Below are 21,065 nucleotides of genomic sequence, written 5' to 3'. Positions count from 1 at the left end.
GAAGTCCTCAGAAGATCCTTAGATGTAGTGTTTGATATTTTCTTTGGGGACTTTGTAAAAGAAAAACTCAATGAAATTCATATTGAACGGAACACAATGATGTTCACCTTGAGGAATTGGGAGCCTTAAATGAGCATTTTCTTCCTTACGTCTTAGCTAGAGAAATTTCTTGAAGCTCTCGTGTAGATCGAATGGTATTTGAACCATGCCATCATAAAGTAAAGGTGGAGGACAATGAAAGGATTAGTATTTCTTATTCAGGTTTTACAGCTGTTCATTTGGAAGAGAATTTAATCACGAATTTTTATAAGGCTTCTGCTAATGACAAATTAAGTGTGTTTTTCACATTTGCAAAAATCTTGCCATGATAACTTTTTAGCTCCAAAATGTTGTTCACACCTTAAGAGAAGAGCAAACTTGCCAGCGAATTAATTAACTCAGAAATCATGAGCTACACTTTTAGGGCCAACAGAAGACAGCAGAAAGGATATCAATGTTGTCATATTCCTTTTACAATTCCTAGTTAGTCACCAGTCAATTATCCGAAGAATGTTTGTGTCTCACATTTTGATTTAGGATTTCAGAGAATGGTAGCATTCTGTTTCTGGAAGGGACTTTAGAGCTCATCAGAATCCGCTTATTTTATAGAAAGGGGAAAAGCTATTCCAAGTTCAGAGCAGAACTTGGACCTCAATGTGGGATTCAGGCTCTTAATCCAGCCTTCATCCATCTGCCCCTGGATGTCAGGCTGGGGTCCCTGGACCACTGGCTTCCTAGAATCAGGGACTAAGAGAGGGAGGTGAGGTGTGCACAGAAGGATCTAGAAGGCCCCAATCTCATGACAGCCAAAGCACCTCCAAGCTTTAATATTTGGGGCTTCTGTTTATCGATAAAGCAAAAAGTCTCCCGACTTTTTCAGAAATTGTCAAAACATGTTACAGCTCACAGGGCTAATAGTAGAAACCAGCCCAGCAGAGGAAAGATGTGAAGTCAGGGCAGGGAGAGTAAGGTTGGGTGGGAGGGGGTATCTGATTCCAGGCAAAGATTCTCAGACTGACAAAACTGACTGCAGACAGACATGAAAATCACAACGAGCCAGGTTGGACCCTCCTGGGAATGGTCCTTTCTATCTTCGATGGCTCCCCAAGAAGTGTGGCAGGAAGTCACTCACAGGAGTCTGAGCCCTTGCAACTGCTGCTCTCTCCTTGGCCTGTGCCCTGGGCTGAGTGCCCGCATCACTGCCATCGCTCTCTCCTCCCATCCTTGCCGACACGTCCCCACCACCTGCTGCATGTGGCATTGCTCCCGTTCCTTGTCCCTCGGCACTTATGCATCCGTCCTTCCAATGCCTGTGTGACCACCCTCCTGAGAGCACGAATGCTCTTACGCTCCTGCCCAGCTCCAGCTCCCTGGGCCCCCATGCATGGTGCATGGGTGGGGGGTGGGGGAGAGGTGTTCACTGAACACCTGCCTAGCAGGTTTAATGATGCAGCTACCCAGGCCCTGGAAGGGGATCCATGAGAAGTGGAGGGTTCACCTGGGCAAGAGGGGAGCTCCGGTCACTGCCGTCTTTACTGTGTATCGTGAAAATAGGTTCACACGTACACGCTCCAGATGCCTTCTCACACCTTGTCGGTTTAGGTTTGCAGTTGGCTTAATTTAGAGCAGTGACTTTCAACTTTTTTTTTTCCCCCTCAAAACTTCTGAAGGATATAAAGCAAGCCCTGACCAGCATTCTGGAGAGAAAGGGGACCTTATGGGCTTGGAGTTCCCCGTCCACCAGGGATGCATTCTGAGTTTCCAGAGCTTGTGTGGGTTAGGAGAATGCCCCAGCTGCAGGTGGGACCCCTTGAGAGGTCAGCTTCGGGGAGCAGACCCCTTGGGGTTACTTCCCACTTGGGAAGTGACTGCTGGTGGGAAGAAGGGGGCCCGGGCTGCGCAGAACACCTATATGGTGCCTGCTGTGCGTTGACCCCTCCCTCTGACCAGCCAGTCGTATTCAACCTGTGCAAATGCACCTAGAGTTGGTATTAGCATATGGCACCGTCGATCTCCACCGTCGATCTCTGTGTATGTGTCTGTCCCCTCATCAACCATGTGTCCCCAGATTGCCTAGACTCTAGGACTGGAAATCTGTGTCCTGAGTCCGATCACAGAGCCCTTCCCATCTTGGCGCACACACCCCCACAGCACTCCCCACACACACACCAGCTGTGGCGACACACCAGGACCATTGCACTGTGATGGGCATCACGCCGAGCCCTCCCCACAGTCCTGTGGTGGCCCATGAGCCTCCTCCCAGACAAAACTGAGACAGATGGGTCCATCCAGACCCCTGCCCTAGCCACCATTCAGCTGCTTGGCTGGGATTCGAATGCAGGTCTCTGTGACCTGAAATCTTTATGCTCTTCCTCGGTGTCCTACACCATGTAGAAGAAAAAGTGTGAACTTAATTGACCTACTTGTTGTGCGACAGTGACAAAAGGGAAGGCAGGGAAACAGGGATCTGGCTTGGCCATCTGGGCCACCGTTGATGGCTGTGTGGTGGCGCCCCTCTGAGCAGGGGTCCCCGGAATGCCATCACGTGGTGGAGTCACCCGCTGTGTGGGCAGCACAGCTGGCCGCCTTCAAGGTGCGACAGCTCATCAGCGAACAGGGACAGGGAGGGTCTGGCTGTCCTGGTTCCGGGGCAGTGTTTCCTTTCTATTTACCCTCTAATTAAGAGCCGGGCAACAAAAGCCAGGAAGAACGCCTAGGGAAGGCAGGCATTGTCAAAAGCATTCACTGCATTCGGACACATTGCCTTGTGCATTTCTGCCTCTCTAAACAATTCCTCCTTTGTGTTCTGGTCTATACTTTTGAGCTCTGTTGTGAAATGTCTATTTTTTTTTTAATTTTTGTTCTTTTGTTTATTTTATTTTTGGGGATCTCAAATAAGCCAACCCCTGACGGAATGTTCTCCTTGGCTCTGTTTGGGACTTGTTAATTCTGCGTTGCCAGTGTGCTATCCCGTGAAAACCATGGCGAGGTTAAGGACAGGGACGCTGGCTCCTGGTTTCGGTGCCTGATATGTGCAGTGAGCCCTGGGAACGCCTATGGCCTGTATTCACAATAGGCACCCAGCAGCTCTCTATCAGAGAACGGTTTTGAAACAAAATACAAAAAAAAAAAAAAAAAAAAATTTACAAATACTAAATAAATAAAATACACGATACTCCCAACGCAACATAGTCCTTTACTTCCTGGCCCACCAGGGCTGAGATACTGAAGTTTAAAATCTGTTTCTACATGAAATTAAAAGGAAACATCCCTGCTAGGCTAGGCAGCCGGTCCAAAATTGGGTGCTTCTGTCATCCTCTGGGCTTGGAGCGAGCAGTGACTTCAGAGAACCCGGGAGCGCACTCTGCTTGCAAGCTTAATGCATCTGTGTCTGAAGAGCTTGCTGGGTATGGTTGCCAAATGGGTACAGTGTTCCCCCATCATTAATATTTAAGTTCCATGGAACTCTGATCCTTGCAAATCTCTGGGTCTTATTTTTTCTGCTGTGGTAAAGCTCACTTAATGCTCAAGGGGCCAGAGGACCTCACCCAACATACTTGTTCTGGTTCTTTTTCATTTTTCTTGGAGGTGATCCTCTAAGATCACCTCTTCTTGGGACCAGATCTCCCGGTCTCATGTGTAAAAGTGAAGGGGAGGATAAATAAAATAAAAATGAAGAGGGGGCCAGATGCCAACACAGCACACCTTTAAAATTTCAGATGTTTATACTGAACATTTGTCAGAAGTTCCCAAACAGTATTAGCTATTTATATATCTGTTTATATTTGGGAATGATTATGTTCTTTTTTAAAGAACTCATTTTAAAACAACTTCACAGAACTGCGTCCACTGTGTCATTCTTCTGGATTTTTAAATATGCTTGCCCAGAGTCAGATAGGAGATAAAAATCCAAAAGTCTGACTCGTAATGTGGTTTTTTAGGGACAGTTTTGCTCTCAATCACATATATGCCTCGGTTCCTCCAAGTTAAAGTGTTTCTGGAGGGAGCTGTCGGGTTGGAACAGGTCTTGCTTGATTCCTCGTGGCCCGAATTCCAATCGCAGGTGAGTCAGGCAGGTTGGTGTGGAAATGTGCTGGCTGACCTGTCCTTGCCGTGTCTTGTCCAGTGAGCCTGCCCCTGGGCCCCAGCAGTCCCTGCGGCACAGACAGGGTCCCGCCGGTGCTGTCTGAGGCCGAGGAGACAGTGTCTGTCAGCAGCTGTTTTGCATCAGAAGACACAGCAGAGGACTCTGGAGTGGTGAGCTCCCCGTCAGACATCATCTCCCTGGACTCCCAACACGACAGCTTGAAATCCAAAGATAAGTGGGCCACAGACCAGGAAGACGGCAGTGACCAGGACCTGGCTGGAACTCCAGAACCAGGTCCCCACAAGAGCCCCACGTGGGAGAGGAACAACTCTGGGAACTGGCATCCAAGGTGAGTGAGGGGACAACTGGGCGGGGAGGGGGGCGTCCTAGCTTTGGGGAGGAAGGTCTTTTGTTCACAGTAACGCGGCCAACGCGTGGCAGGCGCCCTCCAAAGTTGCCACTCCCCAATGCGGGGGTTTGCGACCCACAACCCAGTCTTCAGACTCTTTCCAGACTTGTAGGTGGTTATAAGCCGTACCCGAGATTGGCTTGTTTCTCCTTTTATATAAATGGTGCCATATACTCAGTGTCCTTTCTCACTCAACATCATGTTTTTAACATTGATCCGTAATGATATGTGTCTCATGAGTTCATTTATTTTTCTACTTTTTAATTAATGGGCACTTAGGTCATACTGGTTTTCCACAGCACTGGAAACAATGAAAAAGTCAGACGTATGTCTCCTTTTACATACAGAGCGCTTTCTAGAGGACAAATTAGTGCACGTCCAGAAAAACCCATCCTCAACTATGGACTGTGGCCAAATTGCTCTCCAAAATGAGTGTCTGGGTTTACAGGCCCTACAGTGGTCTCCAGCGGCCTGACATTCACACCTGCACCAACACCTGTGCTCAGTGCACCGCCGCTTCTCACGAGTACAAGTGTTCGGTGGCATGTCATGTGCTTTTCACGGTTTTCTGATTAGTGAGATGCGCATCTTGTCATATGTGCATTACCACTTTGATTGTCTTCTTGCATGACTTGCCTTTCTATAGACTGTCCTTTTTAATTTTATTTTATTTTATTTTATTTTTTTTTTGAGAGAGAAAAGTGTGCCCAAGAATGGGGAGAGGGATAGAGGAGGAGGCAGAGAGGGAATCTCATGCAGGCTCCATGCCCAGCGCAGAGCCTGACTCAGGGCTAGATCCCATGACCTGAGATCACATGACCTGTTCCAGAATTAAGAATTAGGTACTTAACCAACTGAGCCACCCAGGCACCCCCATAGACTGCCCTTTAAAAAAAACAAAAACAAAAAAGCAAAACAAAACAAAAAACAAAAACTGGGACGTTACTTTTTTTTAAAAAATTCTCTAATTTCTTCTCACTCTGTCAATCAGTTCTTTACTCCGCACAGGGAGTCTTTAAGACTGTGCCTTGAATATAACTTTGTCTTCTCGTTGCATAAAAATTGCTTTTTGATTTTAATATTCTTAAATTTGTCCCTTTTCTCCTGAATGTGTATATTCTTTGCATTTTAAGAGACCCTTCTCATACCCTGAAGGACTAAAGATTATCTGAATTTCTTATAGAAGTTTAGTGTTGCTTTCTCACATTCGGGCTTCTCAACTACCTGGGTTTATTTTTGGGTGTGATGTGGAGAAGGAAATCTATTTTTTCGCACTGACTCCCAGCCCTACTTTGGATTACGTATATGTCCCCCGTTCTCTGCTCTGTAGACCTGGCTTATCTGTCTGACCTTGTCCCAGCACCCCATTGCCGTTATCTCTTCTTCATTCTTCTAAGAAGAAGGTTAATTCTCCGCAGCCCATCAGTTTTTTCATCCTGTAGATAATTTTAAGAACCAGTCACACAAACAGTGTTATGGAAATATTAACAAAAAGGAGCATGCTCCCCCAAACCTCACAACTCGATCACCAAAACAAATGAATGCCTTTGTATTTTTCATGTTTAGCTCCCACTTTGTCCATAGGAACACACAAATCTTTACCTGGTTAATGTCATGGCAGTGTCAGTAATAATTTATTTTGATTTCTTTTTACCTCAGGATTTATTGTGAGCATTTGCCTATTTGTTAATTACACCCTCTAATAGTTTTACTGTATAGCTCGTCAATCTTAGGGACCATTTCAAGGCCAAGTTTGTATTTCATCTGACAGGAACTTAGAAGGTAGCAATTGCTCCCTTCCTCCCCCACACCCTCATCCTTGTCTCCCCAACCCCACACACGCACACACAGTGTGTCAGCCTGTGCTGTTTGCATCTATGAGAGCAGAGAAAAATTATGGTATTTCATTCTTCATCCAATAAACATTTAAAAAAAAAAAAGTCGCTTTCTACAGTAATCTCCAGGTCTGTTCTGTGAGTTTGCATGGAGATTGCACACCTGAGCCCTACATCTGAGGCCAATCAGACATTTTAAATTCTGGCCCCTAGGGATGCCCATGTTAGTCATCCTTTGCTTTGCTAGCATTGACCCCTGATGTAAAATCTTGCTGACTCCTTTCCAAATAGGAGAGTTAATGTTGCCTGTGGCCACAGCCAGGATAATCATGGAGTGTTTGGAACTTGATCCTTTATCCCAGCAGGGAGTAGGGCATGTTTTTCTGCCCTCATCTCTCGGGGGGCCATGGAATTTGAGAGTCATAGGGTGGGGAGCCAGGGGGCTCTGTCTGGCCCACGGCCAGCACTAAGTAGTGGCCTGGCCTTTGCGAGTCCTCATAACTTTACAGGCCCTGTGGTCTGCTTGTGCACACACAGACAACGCCTCCTACCTCTCAGGGGTGTGATAAGCCTATAAATGCCCAGTGTGCGGAGTAGAGTACGCACTGCCTGGTTATCAGATAGGAACATTGTCAAAATTACTACTGTTAGTTTAGGAAAGGGGCACCATGAATTCTCTGGGCTTCCAAAAGTCCAGCGGTCTAAGGAAGATGAAGGTAGTCTCTGCGCCTCCCAGCCCTGTCTGTGCTAACCCACTGTCTGTCTCAGAGTGAGATCCACACTCTGCCTTGGACTTTTTAGGGAATGACCATAGTTAGTGCGATATTGCGATTCATAAAAAGTAATCGATTTGGTCAAATGACAAAAACATAAACCTCATAAATAATTGGTCTTCATCCACAGTTTCTGGTGCCAGCTCCCCAAAACCATGGAATTTCCTGAGTGTTGAGAGTGATAAAGGCCTTTTGTTATGTTCACGAGATGGCTTTTGGAAAGCACCTTTGGATGGGGGCTGGTTACCCAGGGAGCCAACCAGGTGACTAAAAGGTAGAACTTTCAGCACCACTCCCTGACCTTCCTGGGAGGGGAGAAGGGCTAGAGATAAAATCAGCCAATGGCCAGGGACTTAGTCAATCGTGATGATGCAATGAAGCCTCCATAAACCCCCAAAAGGACTGTGTTGGAGAGCTTCTGGGTTGGTGAGCACCAGCAGGTTGGGGAGACTGATCCTGGAGAAGCATGGAAGACCCTTCCCCTACCTCTCCTTATGCATCTCTTCTTCTGGCTCATATCCCTTATGATGTCCTTTAATAAACTGGCCAACCTTAGCCTTTCTGGGACTTCTGTGAGTCATGCTAGCACATTAATTGAACCTAAGGAGGAGGGCATTGGAGCCTCCATTTTGCAGTGCTCAGTGGTCAGAAGCAGGAGCCTGGAGTCTCAAGTGTGGGGGTGGGGGGCAGCCAGGTGGGACTGAGCCCTCCACCTGTGGGGTCGGCTGGTGTCTCTGGGTCCTTAGTGTGAGAAACGAGTAGAAGTCTTGGACATCCTGCTGGAGTTAGAGAAATGCTTGCCATTGTACACGGGACAATCTCCCCTCCAACATCCATATTGAGTCCGGGAACACCTAAGAAGTTTATTTTGCAGGAGTGCACTCCCCTGACAAGTTAGAGTGATTCCGAGACTGTGGTGTGGTGTCACATCCTCATCTCCAGTATGATTTTCCACCAAGCTCGGAGTGACGGAGAAGCAGGTAGAAAGTGAGGGTTTCCACTCAGAGGCTCACAGGGGCCAGGCAGAGAATGAAGGTGAGCGACGACAGGGAGCAGCCCTGAAGTCTCTGTCCTCTCTCGAAAGCAGCCTTGCTCCCTTCTTCCAGACTTACCCGCAGGGATCGTGGACCCAGCATGGCCGGCTTTTGAAGAGAAGCCAGAAATCCAAATTTTTGTGGGAGGCCCCCAAGTTTTACACGTTGGCAACCAAGGCAGACAGTCAAGCCAAACCAAACAGGTCTGTGTGCTGAGCAGCCCCGCTCCCAGATGTGCTCTCCACGGAGTATTAAGGGGCGCCCTGACCCTTCCCCCTCTGCCTGCTCTTTTCCAGCTTTGGAATATCCTTGTCATTGCCCAGGTGTCTCCTGTGAGACAGCTCTTGGAAAATATCTTCAGATATGTGCGGCAACTCCCTCTAGCCTCCTTTTTGTGAAATAAGAAAGCCTCTTACAAATCCTGCAGGAAAGCAGCCCATTTCAATAGCCCCCCTCTGTCCTGCCTCCCAGTGTTCCTGGGATAAGACTCTATTAAGCACTGCTTTAGAAATGCTGTTCTGTGCCTTCCACTGTCCACACTGTCAAGCTGAAAGTACTCCCTTCTACAAGCACTCCCCTCTGTTGCATGGATATGGAGAGAAAACATCTCTTTGGATGAACATGGTGTGTTCCAGAGGCACGCTCTGTGGTCCGGTCTGCAGCTCTGGGTGCACTGAGAGTCTGAGCAGGAAGAAGGCAGGGAAGGCTGGAGGGGGCAGGATGAGGTGGGGCCAGACCCAGGGGTGGAGGGGAGTGGGCACCAGGATTGGGTCAGAGGTCCAGTCTGCAGAACCTGGGTGAGCCAGGCCCATTTCAGGGATCCAGAGCAGCCCGTGGTCAGGCTCAGTAGGATGAGAACCCAGGCTGAGGCAGGGGGTTGCCAGTCCCAGATCCAGCTGAAATTGTGTGAGAGCAGAACCCAGCACTGTTCGTGGAGCTGCGGCCTTGAGCTCAACCACCTGGACAGAAAACGACATTGGAACACTGGACAGGAGCACCCGTGTTCTATGGGGATGAGAGAAACAGTAAGGTAGACCCGGGTTCCTGACATCCCGCACCCCCTGGGCGGGGGGGACAGGCAGGACAAAGGGGGACCTGGCAGCAGCACTCACTCAACACTTCTCTGTGCCCCTGAAGCACATGCCTCACCTCTCCTCCAAGGAGATGGCACCCCTATTCTCAATGCCACCTGCTGGTCCCCACATCCAGCCTCCTGGCTCTGCCCTGCGTGATTCTGATACCTAGTTTCTGCAGGTAAGAAAGGATGTTCGTCTTGTGTGGCCAAAAGCAATGATCTGGGCAGGGCCATGGCCAGGAGACCAGACCATCCTCCGAATGCCAAGCCCTGGGAGGTGTGGGCAAACCTGGCCAGCCTGGGTCTCCCCAGGCTGGGGTGCCTTTAGAGAGGTGGCAAAGCCGTCCTCCACAGTCTCAGCCACCCGCAGCTTGTAGCACATGTACGCTGGGGCCAGTCCCCAGCAAGATAAGGGAGCGTTTGTGGCTTTCTGCTCTGCCCAAGGACCCTATCCTTTTGCCAGCCCTTTGTCTCTCAGGTAGTCACAGAATGCTGGTGGCCACAGACCCTTTGTGACCTGAGTAAGAAGACCCTGCGGAGTGAGGTCCCTGTTTGTTTGGTTCTTCTTCCTTTCTCTACGCCCTGTAGACATCAAAGCCATCTGAACGGCTTCAGCTAGGGTTGCCTCGGGTCCTGTATTGACAAATTGGAGGTCAGTTTTCCTCCAGGACTCCTGTCGTTTTGGCCTCAGCTTAAAGCGTCTTTCTGGAACTACTCAGTCCATTGATAAAGTTCACGGCTCTGTTCCCTCCACTTAATTCCGAGGCCCTGCTCCGGCTGCTACAGCCACCCACTGGCTGGGCTTCCCTAAATGCCCTTGGAACCAGGGTTTTGAATTCTTCAAGAGTTTCAAGAATAAATACCAGTTTTCTAAAAAAGAGCAAGTGTGGTGCCTGGTAATAATTGGAATACCGTTTATGTGCTGTGATCTGCAAATGATGTTTTCCATCGAGTCGTTCGGTTGGATCCAATTATAATCTTTTGCTGCAAAATAAGTCTGTGCACTTAACGCAAACTGGGGACAACACATTCCCAGAGTTTTCCTCTAGACTTAGCGCAGCCAGTAAACAACCCAAGAAAGAATTCAGCCCAAGAGCACAGAAAAACACAGATGCACAGGAGATGATCGCCGCTTATTTTGGGGACACCTGGGAGTGACCCTGGGTCAGCTCTGCCCAGGGCAGGAGTCATATCCTGGGACGTCATCTCCTCCCAGATGCATCTTCCTTTTGTATATGGCCTGAGCCAACATTCCTGAAACTTAAAGAAAAACTCCATGTGAAGAGGAAAAAGTCCAGAATCGGACTGCCTGGGGTCATGTCTGCTTGTTGTTGGAGGCTTTGCCCTTGCCCCAAAAACTTGACCTTGCATCTATTTCCTTAGTGCATGGAGAGATGCAGGACCTCTCCCTCTTAGAAGAGTGCCTGATGTACTGGCAGCCTTCCAAATGTGGCAGCTGGTATTGTTAGTTGCTAAGTTAGTTGCCTGAGGAAGAATAGAAAGGTGATTTGTTGATTTGTATACTCTGTATCTAGCTCTGATTATCTGCTTCTTTAAACGAAAGAAACAGTGTGTCTATGTGATAAGGGGAGAAAACAGAGAGGATTTTGCCTCCTACCTTCCTGGGGGGCATTACAGTGGAATGTGTGTTATTTCTAAGCCTTTGAATCTGGAAGGCAGTCTTGCTGTAATCAGACAATATATCTATCAGAGTATCAACATTGTGGGACTGTAAATTCTGGGACTGTAAATTCTGGAAACATCCGCACAGCAGCCAGGAGTAGGTGAGAGGTTGGATAAGTGTGTTTCAGGCTGTGTTCCTTAAAGGTAGGACCCCACTGAAAGCAGATTAGAGCCACAAAGTACAGAAGGTGGAGCCCCTTCAGGAGAAGGGAGCCTCCCCACTGTCTTGCCTGCCATCCCCCTCACCGCCCCCCCATCCTCTTCCTGGCCATCCCCAAGTCCATCTCAGCCCCAGCTGACAGCAGGTGGTAGGCATGAGGACATTAGCAATGAGACCTGTGGGGCTCTGTAGGGCATGAGTTTCTGGTCACATCGAGGAACTGAGGTATGTGGGGCAGCGGAGGGGCTGGAAGAGACAGGGTCCTGCCTTTCCACTGGCTGATGCTGGCCAGGGGGCCCCAGGACTCTACAACCACAAGAACTCTGTGACCAGCAGCACCTAGAAGCATCTCAGACCTTCTAGAAGCCTAGAACTTTGTGAGAGTACCTAGAATTATTTAACACATCCTAAAACCCAAATACTTTTTATGTAACTACGTTTACAAAGGAGCATTTAAAAACCACTCCAAAACAAAACAAAAGCAAACAAACAAACAAACAAAAAAAAAAAAAAAAACCTCAAAAAATACATACATACATACATACTTACCTCTTAAGTCTTTGCAGAACTGGGTTGCTCCATAGAGTTTCTCTGTCCTTGTTTGGCTGCTGAGCCCTTGCCAGGCAGCTGACCCAAATGCAGATGTGTGGGAGTGTAGAAGACACAGACTTTGGGGTAAAGAAAAGAGTTCTTCATATTAACTATATGATAATACGTAATGACAATAATGTGGCATAAGTTTGGGTTAAATATACTAATTAGGGTGTAATAAAAGTGAAGTTAGAGTACTTAATTAAAATTAATCTCACCTATTTCTCCTATTTTTTTTTCCACAAGATTTTAAATTATATGTATGGCTCCTATTCTATTTTTAGGGGACACAGTGATTCTAGAACTCTGAAGCTCCATAAATACTGGAACACTTGTAAATGGAATGGGAAGTTGAACACATGATTGCCCTCAGCTGTAGACTTTCCCAAGCTTCTTGCCTTTCGTTTATCAAGTAATTGTTTTGAAAATGCATGAATCAGTTTGGTTGTCCTCAACAAATTGAATTGCTAACTGAAAGGGACATTTTTTTTTCCTCTCAGATTTTTTTTTTTTTTTTTTTTTTTTTTTTTTGTATTTCTGCCATTGGATAAATTACTTAAGGAAACTCTTTTGGCTACAACAGAAAGAGAAATGACCAGGGCACCTGGATGGCTCCATTGGTTAAGCATCTTCCTTTGGCTCAGGTCATTACTCCAGGGTCCTGGGATCGAGCCCCGCGTCAGGCTTCCTGGTCAGCGAGGAGTCTGCTTCTCTTTCTCCCTCTGCCTCTTTCCCTCTGCCTCTCCCCCTGCTCCTAGTTTCTCTCTCTCCAATAAATAAATGAAATCTTAAAAAAGAGGGAGAGAAATGACCCCACAAGCCTCATTGGGTCAGAATCAGCCCACATTCTTTTATTCTTTCTCATATAAAATGACAACAAAAAACCAAAACCTATCTATCTGGGGCTGATTTGACACAACTGCTCCTACGTGTCCTATCGCCAGAAGCTGGCAAGGCCGTGAGCTGCATGAGGGGCTCGGTCACCCTGACGCCCTCGCCCCCCTGCCCTTTGTCCCTCACACTGGATGCAGAAGTCACTGCAAGCTGGGTTCTCTGCGGCCGCACTCGGTGTGAGAAAAAGCTGCTGGTCGTGTTTGTTCAGGGTGTAGGACCCTGTATCAGAATGTCTGCACTGTGTGTGTGTTTGCTCTTTGTTTTTCTTGGTCTTTCGCCAAAACAGACTGTCAACACGAAACTGTCTGAAGGCTGGGGTGTACGTGGGGGGACACGGAAGGTGCCCAGGAGAGGAACATCTGTGCGCATTCACTTTCAGCTACGCAGGAAGTGGCTGCTTCTTGCCAGCTCTCGACTCCAGGGACACATTCTCGGGCTCTCCTGCTTAGCCCACAGAATGCTGACCTCCAAGCTCAGGGACAAAGGGCTTTGGACTGGTTTTTGCAGGGACAGAGGAATAGTTACAATCTGTAACTAACCCTCTGGGGGCGAGTAGAGAGCAGTGGGCGAGGAAGGAAAAGCAAATATCACTCAATCTCTCCCTCATGAGATTTTACATTGGCAAGCAAAATAGATACATTGACGTTGGCTTTGGGTTTTTTCAGAAAACATTCGCGAGGTCGGGTCCCAGAGCACAGGTTCCCCTGCTTTGCATTACGGGAGGAGCCGGCTGCACAAGCCAAGTGGGTCAACAGCCTTGGGGGCAGCACCCCAGCCAAAGACCCTGGACAGACCCTCCCTCCTAGGCTGGCAGCTCCCATCACGTGTCCACTCCGTCCCCTTGGGCAGACAGGGCCCCAAGGAAGCCAGCCCACATCGGAGGGTCTGGTCAGAGGGCCGCAGGAGGTGCAAGGCGGGGAGAGGTTTGGAGTGGGACTGAGTGACAGCATCCAGGGACTCTGAGGCAGGCGGAGGAAGGTGGACACAGGATAGCAGAAGCAGGGAGGAGGGACTAGAACTCTAGAACTCGGGTAGGGTCCCCAGACTTCAGCAGGAAGGCTTGGACTGTGGAGGGGTGGGGAAGTGCTGAGGAGCCCCAAGCCCTTGGGGTTTGGCTACCGATGGCTTTTTAGGGGGCAGCTCAGGCTGACTGAGACTCACTGGGATTGTTAAGCACTGATAATAGAATAAAATAATGTACTGTGCAAATCATGCACCATATCCCAAAAAGGTGAACTACTTCGCAAAAAAAGAGTTATCACTCATGGTCAGAAAAGGGCCCAAAGTGTTATTTTTAATTTAGCCATTTAAAACATCACCTACTGGGGCACCTGGGTGGCTCAGTCTGTTAAGCGTCCGACTCTTAATTTCGGGTAAGGTCATGATCTCAGGGTCGTGAGATCGAGCCTCATGTCAGGCTCCGCACTCAGTGTGGAGTCTGCTTGAGATTCTCTCTCTCCTCTGCCCCTTCCCCTGCTCTCTGTCTCTCTCTCTAATAAATAAAATCTTTAAAAATATCTTAAAGATTGCCTATTGTCCAAGCTGTCCTGTACCAAAATGAGTATACTTCTAAGACAAAAGGGATAGCAGACTCCCTGTAGTTCATTCTTTCAACAAATCCCAGGGGTGGGTGGTGGTGGTCTAAATTTCTACAGCCCTTGTCCATGGGCGTGTGCTGGTTCCAGACCATCAAGCTCCCCCTATGCATATGTCTTGATTTCCTCACGTAACATGCTGCCTTAAGACTTGAGCTGTGACTCCACACTGACTCCAGGTTCAAAAATCGGCTGATTTTAATGCCCTTTGAAATCAACACGCAGTGTTGCTAGATGCTTTGGAATTCCTCCCATAAAATCGATGAACACTGTTTTGTTTCTCTTTTGCTTGCTGTAGGATCATTTCCTTAAGGCAAATTACCAAAAGAGACTCATGAACCAAGTTCCTACAAAGCTACAGTGATGTTTTGTTTCTCGATGTGCATTTCCATTCCGTGCCAGTAGCAACAAGTGTGAGGGTTTCAGCTTCCCCGCATTTCATCGGCTTGCCATGACTTTCTAGTTTAACATGTATAAAATGATAGCATTAGTGGGATTCTTATTTTAAATTGGTATTAAACTCTCATTAAGATCACTCTGTTCTCATGAAGCGATGTGGTTTAGCACGCTTTGAAGTATTTGCAGTACTTTGAAGCAAAAGTACATGTAGAATTTTGTTTAGCTGAGCCTTAAGCATCCCAAATGAAGATCAAGCATTATTAAAAGTACCGTTTTCAGTTGCAAATAAAATTTTACATAGCGCTATCCATTTTTTCTCTGCTACATATTTTTGTTAACTATGTAAATGAAATGTACTTAAACCATAAGGGTCCATAAAAGAGAAAACCACAGCTTTAATAAAATGCATTCAATTCCAGTCCAAGCAACAGCAGTAGGAAAGGCCGTCTTTGCTCTTTTCGGTCCTTATTAATTGGCCCACATGCACACAAAACCAGCCCCCTTTGTCCGGCTTGTCAGAGGACATTAGCTGAGACTAATCTGGATGCTGCTTCCTGGCTCCCAAAAGGACACAGCCACCAAGTAAGAAGGACTCATTTATCAGAACACAAACTTTTCTATGTAAGTGAGGATTGTGGAAAGCACATTTCATGCATCATTAGCTGAGCCTGATTAGCAATGATGGAAATTGGTCCTCAATTTTAACAATCAGCGGAAAAGACCTTCAGCTTTCACTGAAGATAGACAATTACCCTCGACATGTCTCTGTTCTCCGCGCAGCCAAAACAGAGACAAGAGCCCTTGCAAAGGCTGCGTTGAAATTGTTCTGGCATTAGACGTCCCATGGATGCTATTGTCCTAGTGACGCAAATAAGGCGAGTTCCGGCTCCCCTCAGCAGGCGGGTTGGCATCTTCCTAGATGTCCAGGTGGTGGGGCCACATGGTGCCTCTGGACACTGGAGGTGGCCGGCTTTCCCCCAGGGTTTGAGCCCATGTTAACTTGGACGGATCCATTAGTGCCTGGGCACCTGGTTTCCTATCTGTAAACAACTTGACTCCTACCTGCCTTATAAATTGCTTGTAAGGTTTTTCATAAGACCACTCGGGCAGAAGTCCTGTGTCTGGAGCCTGGGGCGTGCAGGCTGCTCCTGGAACCTCCGGAGGGACAGCGGGCAGCCCTCCCTGGGGGTGCTTTGTCCAGTCTTGGGGGAAGGCGGTTATCACTGTCCCTATTAGAACTGTTGCTACCGCTCACACATGCATGTGCGCGCACATGCACACCCCAACTGCGTCCCAGCAGCCCCAAGGGCAGCTGGAGTACAGAACTGCATGAACCTGGCTGTGCTTTGTGCCTTCCTTGGAGAGTCCCAGAAAGGAGTAAAGAAATAAAGGAAGAGAAAAATGAACGCCATTCCTTTCTCTCTGGTCTTCCCTAGACCCGAAGTGACTATAACCTCCAGTGGCGAAGAAGACCTCTTTCTCACCGGGCAGTTCCAGAAGACACTCGAGGAGCTGGATGAGGAGCTGGAAGGTGAGCGCGACCGTCTGTCCTGGGCTGGGCGGCCGTAGGCTCTGGGGGGTTATGCTTGCTGTGGCTCTAGGCGGGAAAGGTGGGTGGGAGGACCCAGTTCCTGCAGAAGAAAGCCCGGGTGTGAGGGGCAGGCAGGTGAGCACCACTCTTGAAATGGCTTCCCATCAGGGCTGTGGGACAGTACTGTGGACACTCTGAACTGCGGCTCCAGTGCTCTGGGTGGTACTGATTGTGTGCATTGGGGGGGGATTCTACACACATAAGAAAACAAAGTTCTCCAGTGCCCAGATGAATTTGGGAAGCACTGGGTGACACAGGCAAACAGGTTCCCTGAGGACAACGTGCACCGCTTGGCTCGCTGACGTTTGGCACATCTCGGAGGGAAATTCGGTGCACACGGCCTCAGCGGTGAACCGTTCACGGTGGAACGCTTGCTGTGGTACAGATAGGTGTGGGGAAGGTGATGCTTTATGGCCAAAGCAGATGCAGACGATCTCAGTAGACAATCAAGGAATCTTTCAAATAAGGGCGCACGGTGGCGGTAATCCAGAAATTTCGGTATGGGCATGCCTTCAAACAAAATCCAGAATGAAACGGAGTGCAGAGTTCATCCATAGTCTACTGGCTTGTCGGCCTTCTGTCCTCTGAAGATGTGCTGGACAGAGCTGAAAAAGCGAAAATGGTCATCCCATGTCCCTCTGGCTCTGACCAGGGGACCCACTGTGTCCCTTGGGGCTAATTCTGAGGTAGTTGCCCAGAGTTAGTCATCTGTCTCTCAAGATGTGCGAGCACATCTCCTCATGTGGTTTGTGGTGCTTCTGATGAATGTGAGTAAGCTGAAGGTCAAAACCCAAAACCCACCTTTGTGTTCCATATGAGACAGTCTTTCTGGGGGGCTCAGGCTTACAGATCTAGTTTGCAAGCTACAGATGTTGGCAAAATGTTGTACCTGAATGCCTTACCTTGAGACATGGCGGCTGTGCAAAGAGCTCCTCTCTTGAGCCATCAGAGGAGAGATGGGGGCCCCAGGTGTATGTAAGTGACAAATTGAAATGGCACTTTAAAATGTACCTAAACAACTCACCCAAAAATAACCTCGGGAAGGTCAAAGCCAGGGTGTGATTACAGTAAGTCATGGGCTTGGGATTCGTACCAGGGTGGCAGTCTATAAGATGTGTGTCTGTCCTCCTTTGCAGAACTGGAAGAGAGCTCTGAAGCTGGCAGCAGCCTGCCGACAGGCTCTGTGAATGGCGTGTCCCCTCCCTGTGTGCCAGAAGCCACCGTCCCCGAGTTTGATGAGGACACAATCCCAGTCACCTTCATCGGGGAGGTTTTCGATGACCCTGTAGATTCAGGGGTGTTTTCCAATAGAAACAACAACGCTGGTTCTTTTGACCTAGGGGGCACAGTGGGCCTGGAAGCCCCCCCGCCACCACATCAGGGGGAGCACAGCCAGCAACAGGGAAGGAGGACAGAAGGGCCCGGCTCACCCGCTCCTCCCCACGACATCGGGAAAGAAAGCAAACCCACCTCATCCGGCCCCTGTGAGGCTGTGAATCTGACTAAAATGGAGCCCAAGGTGACTTCTGCTGCAGCATTTCCCGCGCACAGCCCAGATGCAAAGCAGAGCAGCGAGGGGCCTGGCTCTGCCCTCGGTGGGAAGATGCAGGCCAGCAAGAAGGCAAGTGCCCAGCCAGTGAGAGACATGGAAGGTGAGGGTAAGAGCTGTGGCTCAGCACCACCATCGTGGTATCAACGGGGCCAAAACCCAGGGGGAAGTTACGGACTTAGATACGGCCTCACAACGTATAAAATCATTCCTCCGAAATCAGAGATGAGGTGTTATGACAGAGGGGTCTCTCTCTCAACGGGTGCCATCAAGATCGATGAGCTTGGGAATCTGGTGAGTCCCCACGTGAACGGGGGCAGGACCACAACCCTGTCACCATCGACCCTTGACTCGGGAACCCAACCCATTGGAAAGGTCAAAGAATTCTGGAGGTCCAACTCCCTAGAGAAGCACTCTGGCCAGCCCACGGAGGGCTCCGCCAAGAGGACCCCCACTGCCGCCACGCCAGCAAAGCCACAGCCTCAAGAAAGCAGACTCCCAGGCCCCCAAGTGACGTCGCCCCCGCAGCAGTCTGCCCATCGAGAAGAGGGGAGACATCCAGAGGAGGGCGGAAGCCGGCCACCCGTGCCAGCCCCTGGTCATGGGAAAGCGCCAGCAGCGAACGCCACAGAAGTCCCATTTCTCAAGCCTCAGAGAAGAACATCCAGTCAGTATGTGGCCTCTGCCATTGCCAAGAAGATGGGGCCCCAGAAAGCCCCGGCTAATGTAGTGAGGAATCATGGGCATGCCAAGGAGACCTGGGAAGGCAGAGCACCAGAGCTGGACGGACGGCCTCCCGCGAGGAGAGGTGACACAGCCCCCAGGCCATACCCAGACACACGCTCCCCCAACGAGAGTGAAGCCTCGGCAGTAGGAGTCCTGCCCAGAGCACAGGACGGCAGCCCTCCGGGAAAGCTGTGCACTCCAGACTGTCCTGCTGGTGTCCACGTCCCGCCTGTCAGGAATCACGTTTCTGTGACACAAAGCTGGAGCCTCAGGGGAAACCTGAGCACCAGGAACCCTGGGACCAGCTCAGCTTCTGCCCCCAAGTACACACTGGACGGTCCAGAGCCCCCGCCTCCCCGCCCAGGAGACGATCAGACCCCGGGCAGGACCCTGGTGAATGGCTCCCGGTGGGTCCCCATCCACGCCGAGCCTCCTTGCTCTCTGAGAGGGTCCAGCACGAATAACCACACCCAACAGGAGCCCCTAGAGCACGAGGAAAAGCCCAGTTTGTTGTGCACAGACATGCCTGCGACAGATGGTACGCTGCCATCTAGCATTTTTGGGCCAAAGAAGAAATTCCGACCCGTGGTCCAGAGGCCAGCCCCAAAAGACACGTCGCTGCACAGCGCTCTCATGGAAGCCATCCACTCGGCGGGAGGGAAGGACCGACTTCGCAAGGTGAGCAGCGAGACACCTGCCGTTAGCACATAGTCACACCTTATCGTCGGGGCCTTGGGGGAGGGGCCGGCTAACGGAACAAGGAGCCGGATGCTCGGGTTTAATTTCCAATGAGGGCTTCGTCTCTCTGCCTTAGAGGGTTGAGAACCACAGAAGAGAGAAAAACCAATGGGCTTGGGGTTGTCCCATTGCCTTGAAACCCCTGACTCCCCTGGGGAAAGGTGTCAGAGATAAAGGGTCCATACCTGGGCCCAGGGGAGTGCAGAGGTGGGGGGGTGAGTGTCCCCTAACTGGTCCGGGAATGATGGTGTGAGTCAGTGAAGCCTCAGGTCAGGGCCACTCCTGCCTGATGTTCCCATACCTCTGGCAGCTGTCATTGTTCAGTAACAACTAGGACAGTGTGGGATACTCCCTCCCCAGCCAGGCATTCGGCCCCAACGCCCCGCACTGGGAGCCATCTGTTCCCCTTCATAGATGAGCAGCTGAGGCAGAGCACAATCAGGGGAGCTGGCCCGAGGCCACACCGCCAGCAGCTGGGGGCCCAGGATTCTCACTCGGGTCTGCAGGACTTCAAAGCACGCATGTCTTCAGGAGGGCAGCGGCCGTACCAGCAGCTCGCACGCCTGCCCTTTGCTCATTAGCTGCCCTAAGGTCAACATGCAGTCTTACATCGGCTACCGTCCCGTGGGAAAACCTCTTCCTTCTAACTCAGGGCTGTCTGACCCTCCTAGAGCCCTCACCTGCTAGGTAGTGCTGTTGTCCCCTGGTGCTGTCCCACTTAGCATTTCTCCGTCCCGGTGACCTGTGTCTACACTGACTGTTCTAGATTGCGGAGCACACGTCCGAGGGAGGGCCCAGGAAGCCGTCCTCCACGGAGACAGCGGGCGAGCGCTCCGCGCTGCTGGCGGCCATCCGAGGGCACCGCGGTGCCTGCAGCCTGCGGCAGGTGAGAGGAGGGCGTCCCGGGGCGGGATGCTCCACACTTGGTCCCCACGCAGGTTTGCAGAAGCCGGGCCAGCGCTCCCCTGTCCTAAGCGTCAGCTACGCCACCCTCAGCGTGGGTAACGCAGGACCACGGGGGCTGGCACAGAGGGGCAGCCCCTGCAGGGGAGGGGCCAGGCCCCCGGCAGCTGTCCCCTCCCTCCCTACGTGTCCACCTGGCATGGAGCATTTCCCGAGTTCTCGGGCACCCAGTGTGGCCACAGGGCTGTCTCTCCTTGAGGGCAAAGTCGCTGGTCCTCTGACTGACATGGCAGAGCCCCGGGAACCCAGGTGGCCCGGACCTTAGGAGCAGGACAGTGTCGTCCAGCTTCCAGCTGCAGGATCCAAGGAAGAGCGTGGTGGGTGTTTTACTCCCCAACACCTGGTCAGAGTGGACTGGGCGGCCTCCGGATCTGTCCTCCCCCACCAAGGCAAGGCAGGAGGTCAGGGAGTTCTCAGGAAGGCATGGGCAGTGAGCTCTCCCCACTCCCAGGCTTGCTGCGGGCTCCGTGAGGTCCTGGGCATGCAGCCCTTCCAGAAGGCCTGCTGGGACCTCATCACTGCACATGTCATCGCTAGGTGTCATCCTTCGCCTCTGAGGAGCTGCGGAGCTTCCGGGACGCCGAGCCATCCTCGGAGCCACCTGGACGGCGTGACCTTGGTCTTCAGCCCCCACCCTCCCTGCCGCCCCCGCCCCCATCGGCCACACAGGTTCCCTCCACGTCCAGGACAGCGGCCAGGTCCAGCTCCGGAGACCCTGCTGAAGCCAGGCAGGCCCTGATGGACGCCATCCGCTCTGGCATGGGGGCCGCAAGATTGAGAAAGGTGACAGTGCGTGACCATGCGAGCACTCGTAGGGGGCGGGGGTGTGGGGGAGGCCACCCAGGAGCTACACGGCAGTGAGATGATCACCCGTGTCCCTCACCCCAGGGACCAGAGGGACTTGGCCCTCACCAGGTGGGGGTC

General features: G+C 50.6%; 1 protein-coding gene across 4 annotated transcripts in view; it reads left to right on the top strand.

The window, feature by feature from the left end:
• COBL (cordon-bleu WH2 repeat protein) overlaps positions 1-21,065 on the top strand; it is a 261,336-nt gene that overhangs the window by 228,122 nt on the left and 12,149 nt on the right. For all 4 annotated transcript variants that reach the window (XM_059397204.1, XM_059397202.1, XM_059397203.1 and 1 more), the window contains 5 exons: positions 4,166-4,475; positions 16,011-16,105; positions 17,302-19,118; positions 19,945-20,064; positions 20,679-20,924. In XM_059397204.1, the coding sequence (XP_059253187.1) occupies positions 4,166-4,475; positions 16,011-16,105; positions 17,302-19,118; positions 19,945-20,064; positions 20,679-20,924 (2,588 nt within the window). The remainder of the gene's footprint in view (positions 1-4,165; positions 4,476-16,010; positions 16,106-17,301; positions 19,119-19,944; positions 20,065-20,678; positions 20,925-21,065) is intronic.

The sequence above is a fragment of the Mustela nigripes genome, chromosome 4 (genome assembly GCF_022355385.1).
Source record: "Mustela nigripes isolate SB6536 chromosome 4, MUSNIG.SB6536, whole genome shotgun sequence".
NCBI lineage: Eukaryota > Metazoa > Chordata > Mammalia > Carnivora > Mustelidae > Mustela > Mustela nigripes.
Note: the sequence above shows the minus strand (reverse complement) of the source record. Positions and strands in the feature narration are given on the sequence as shown.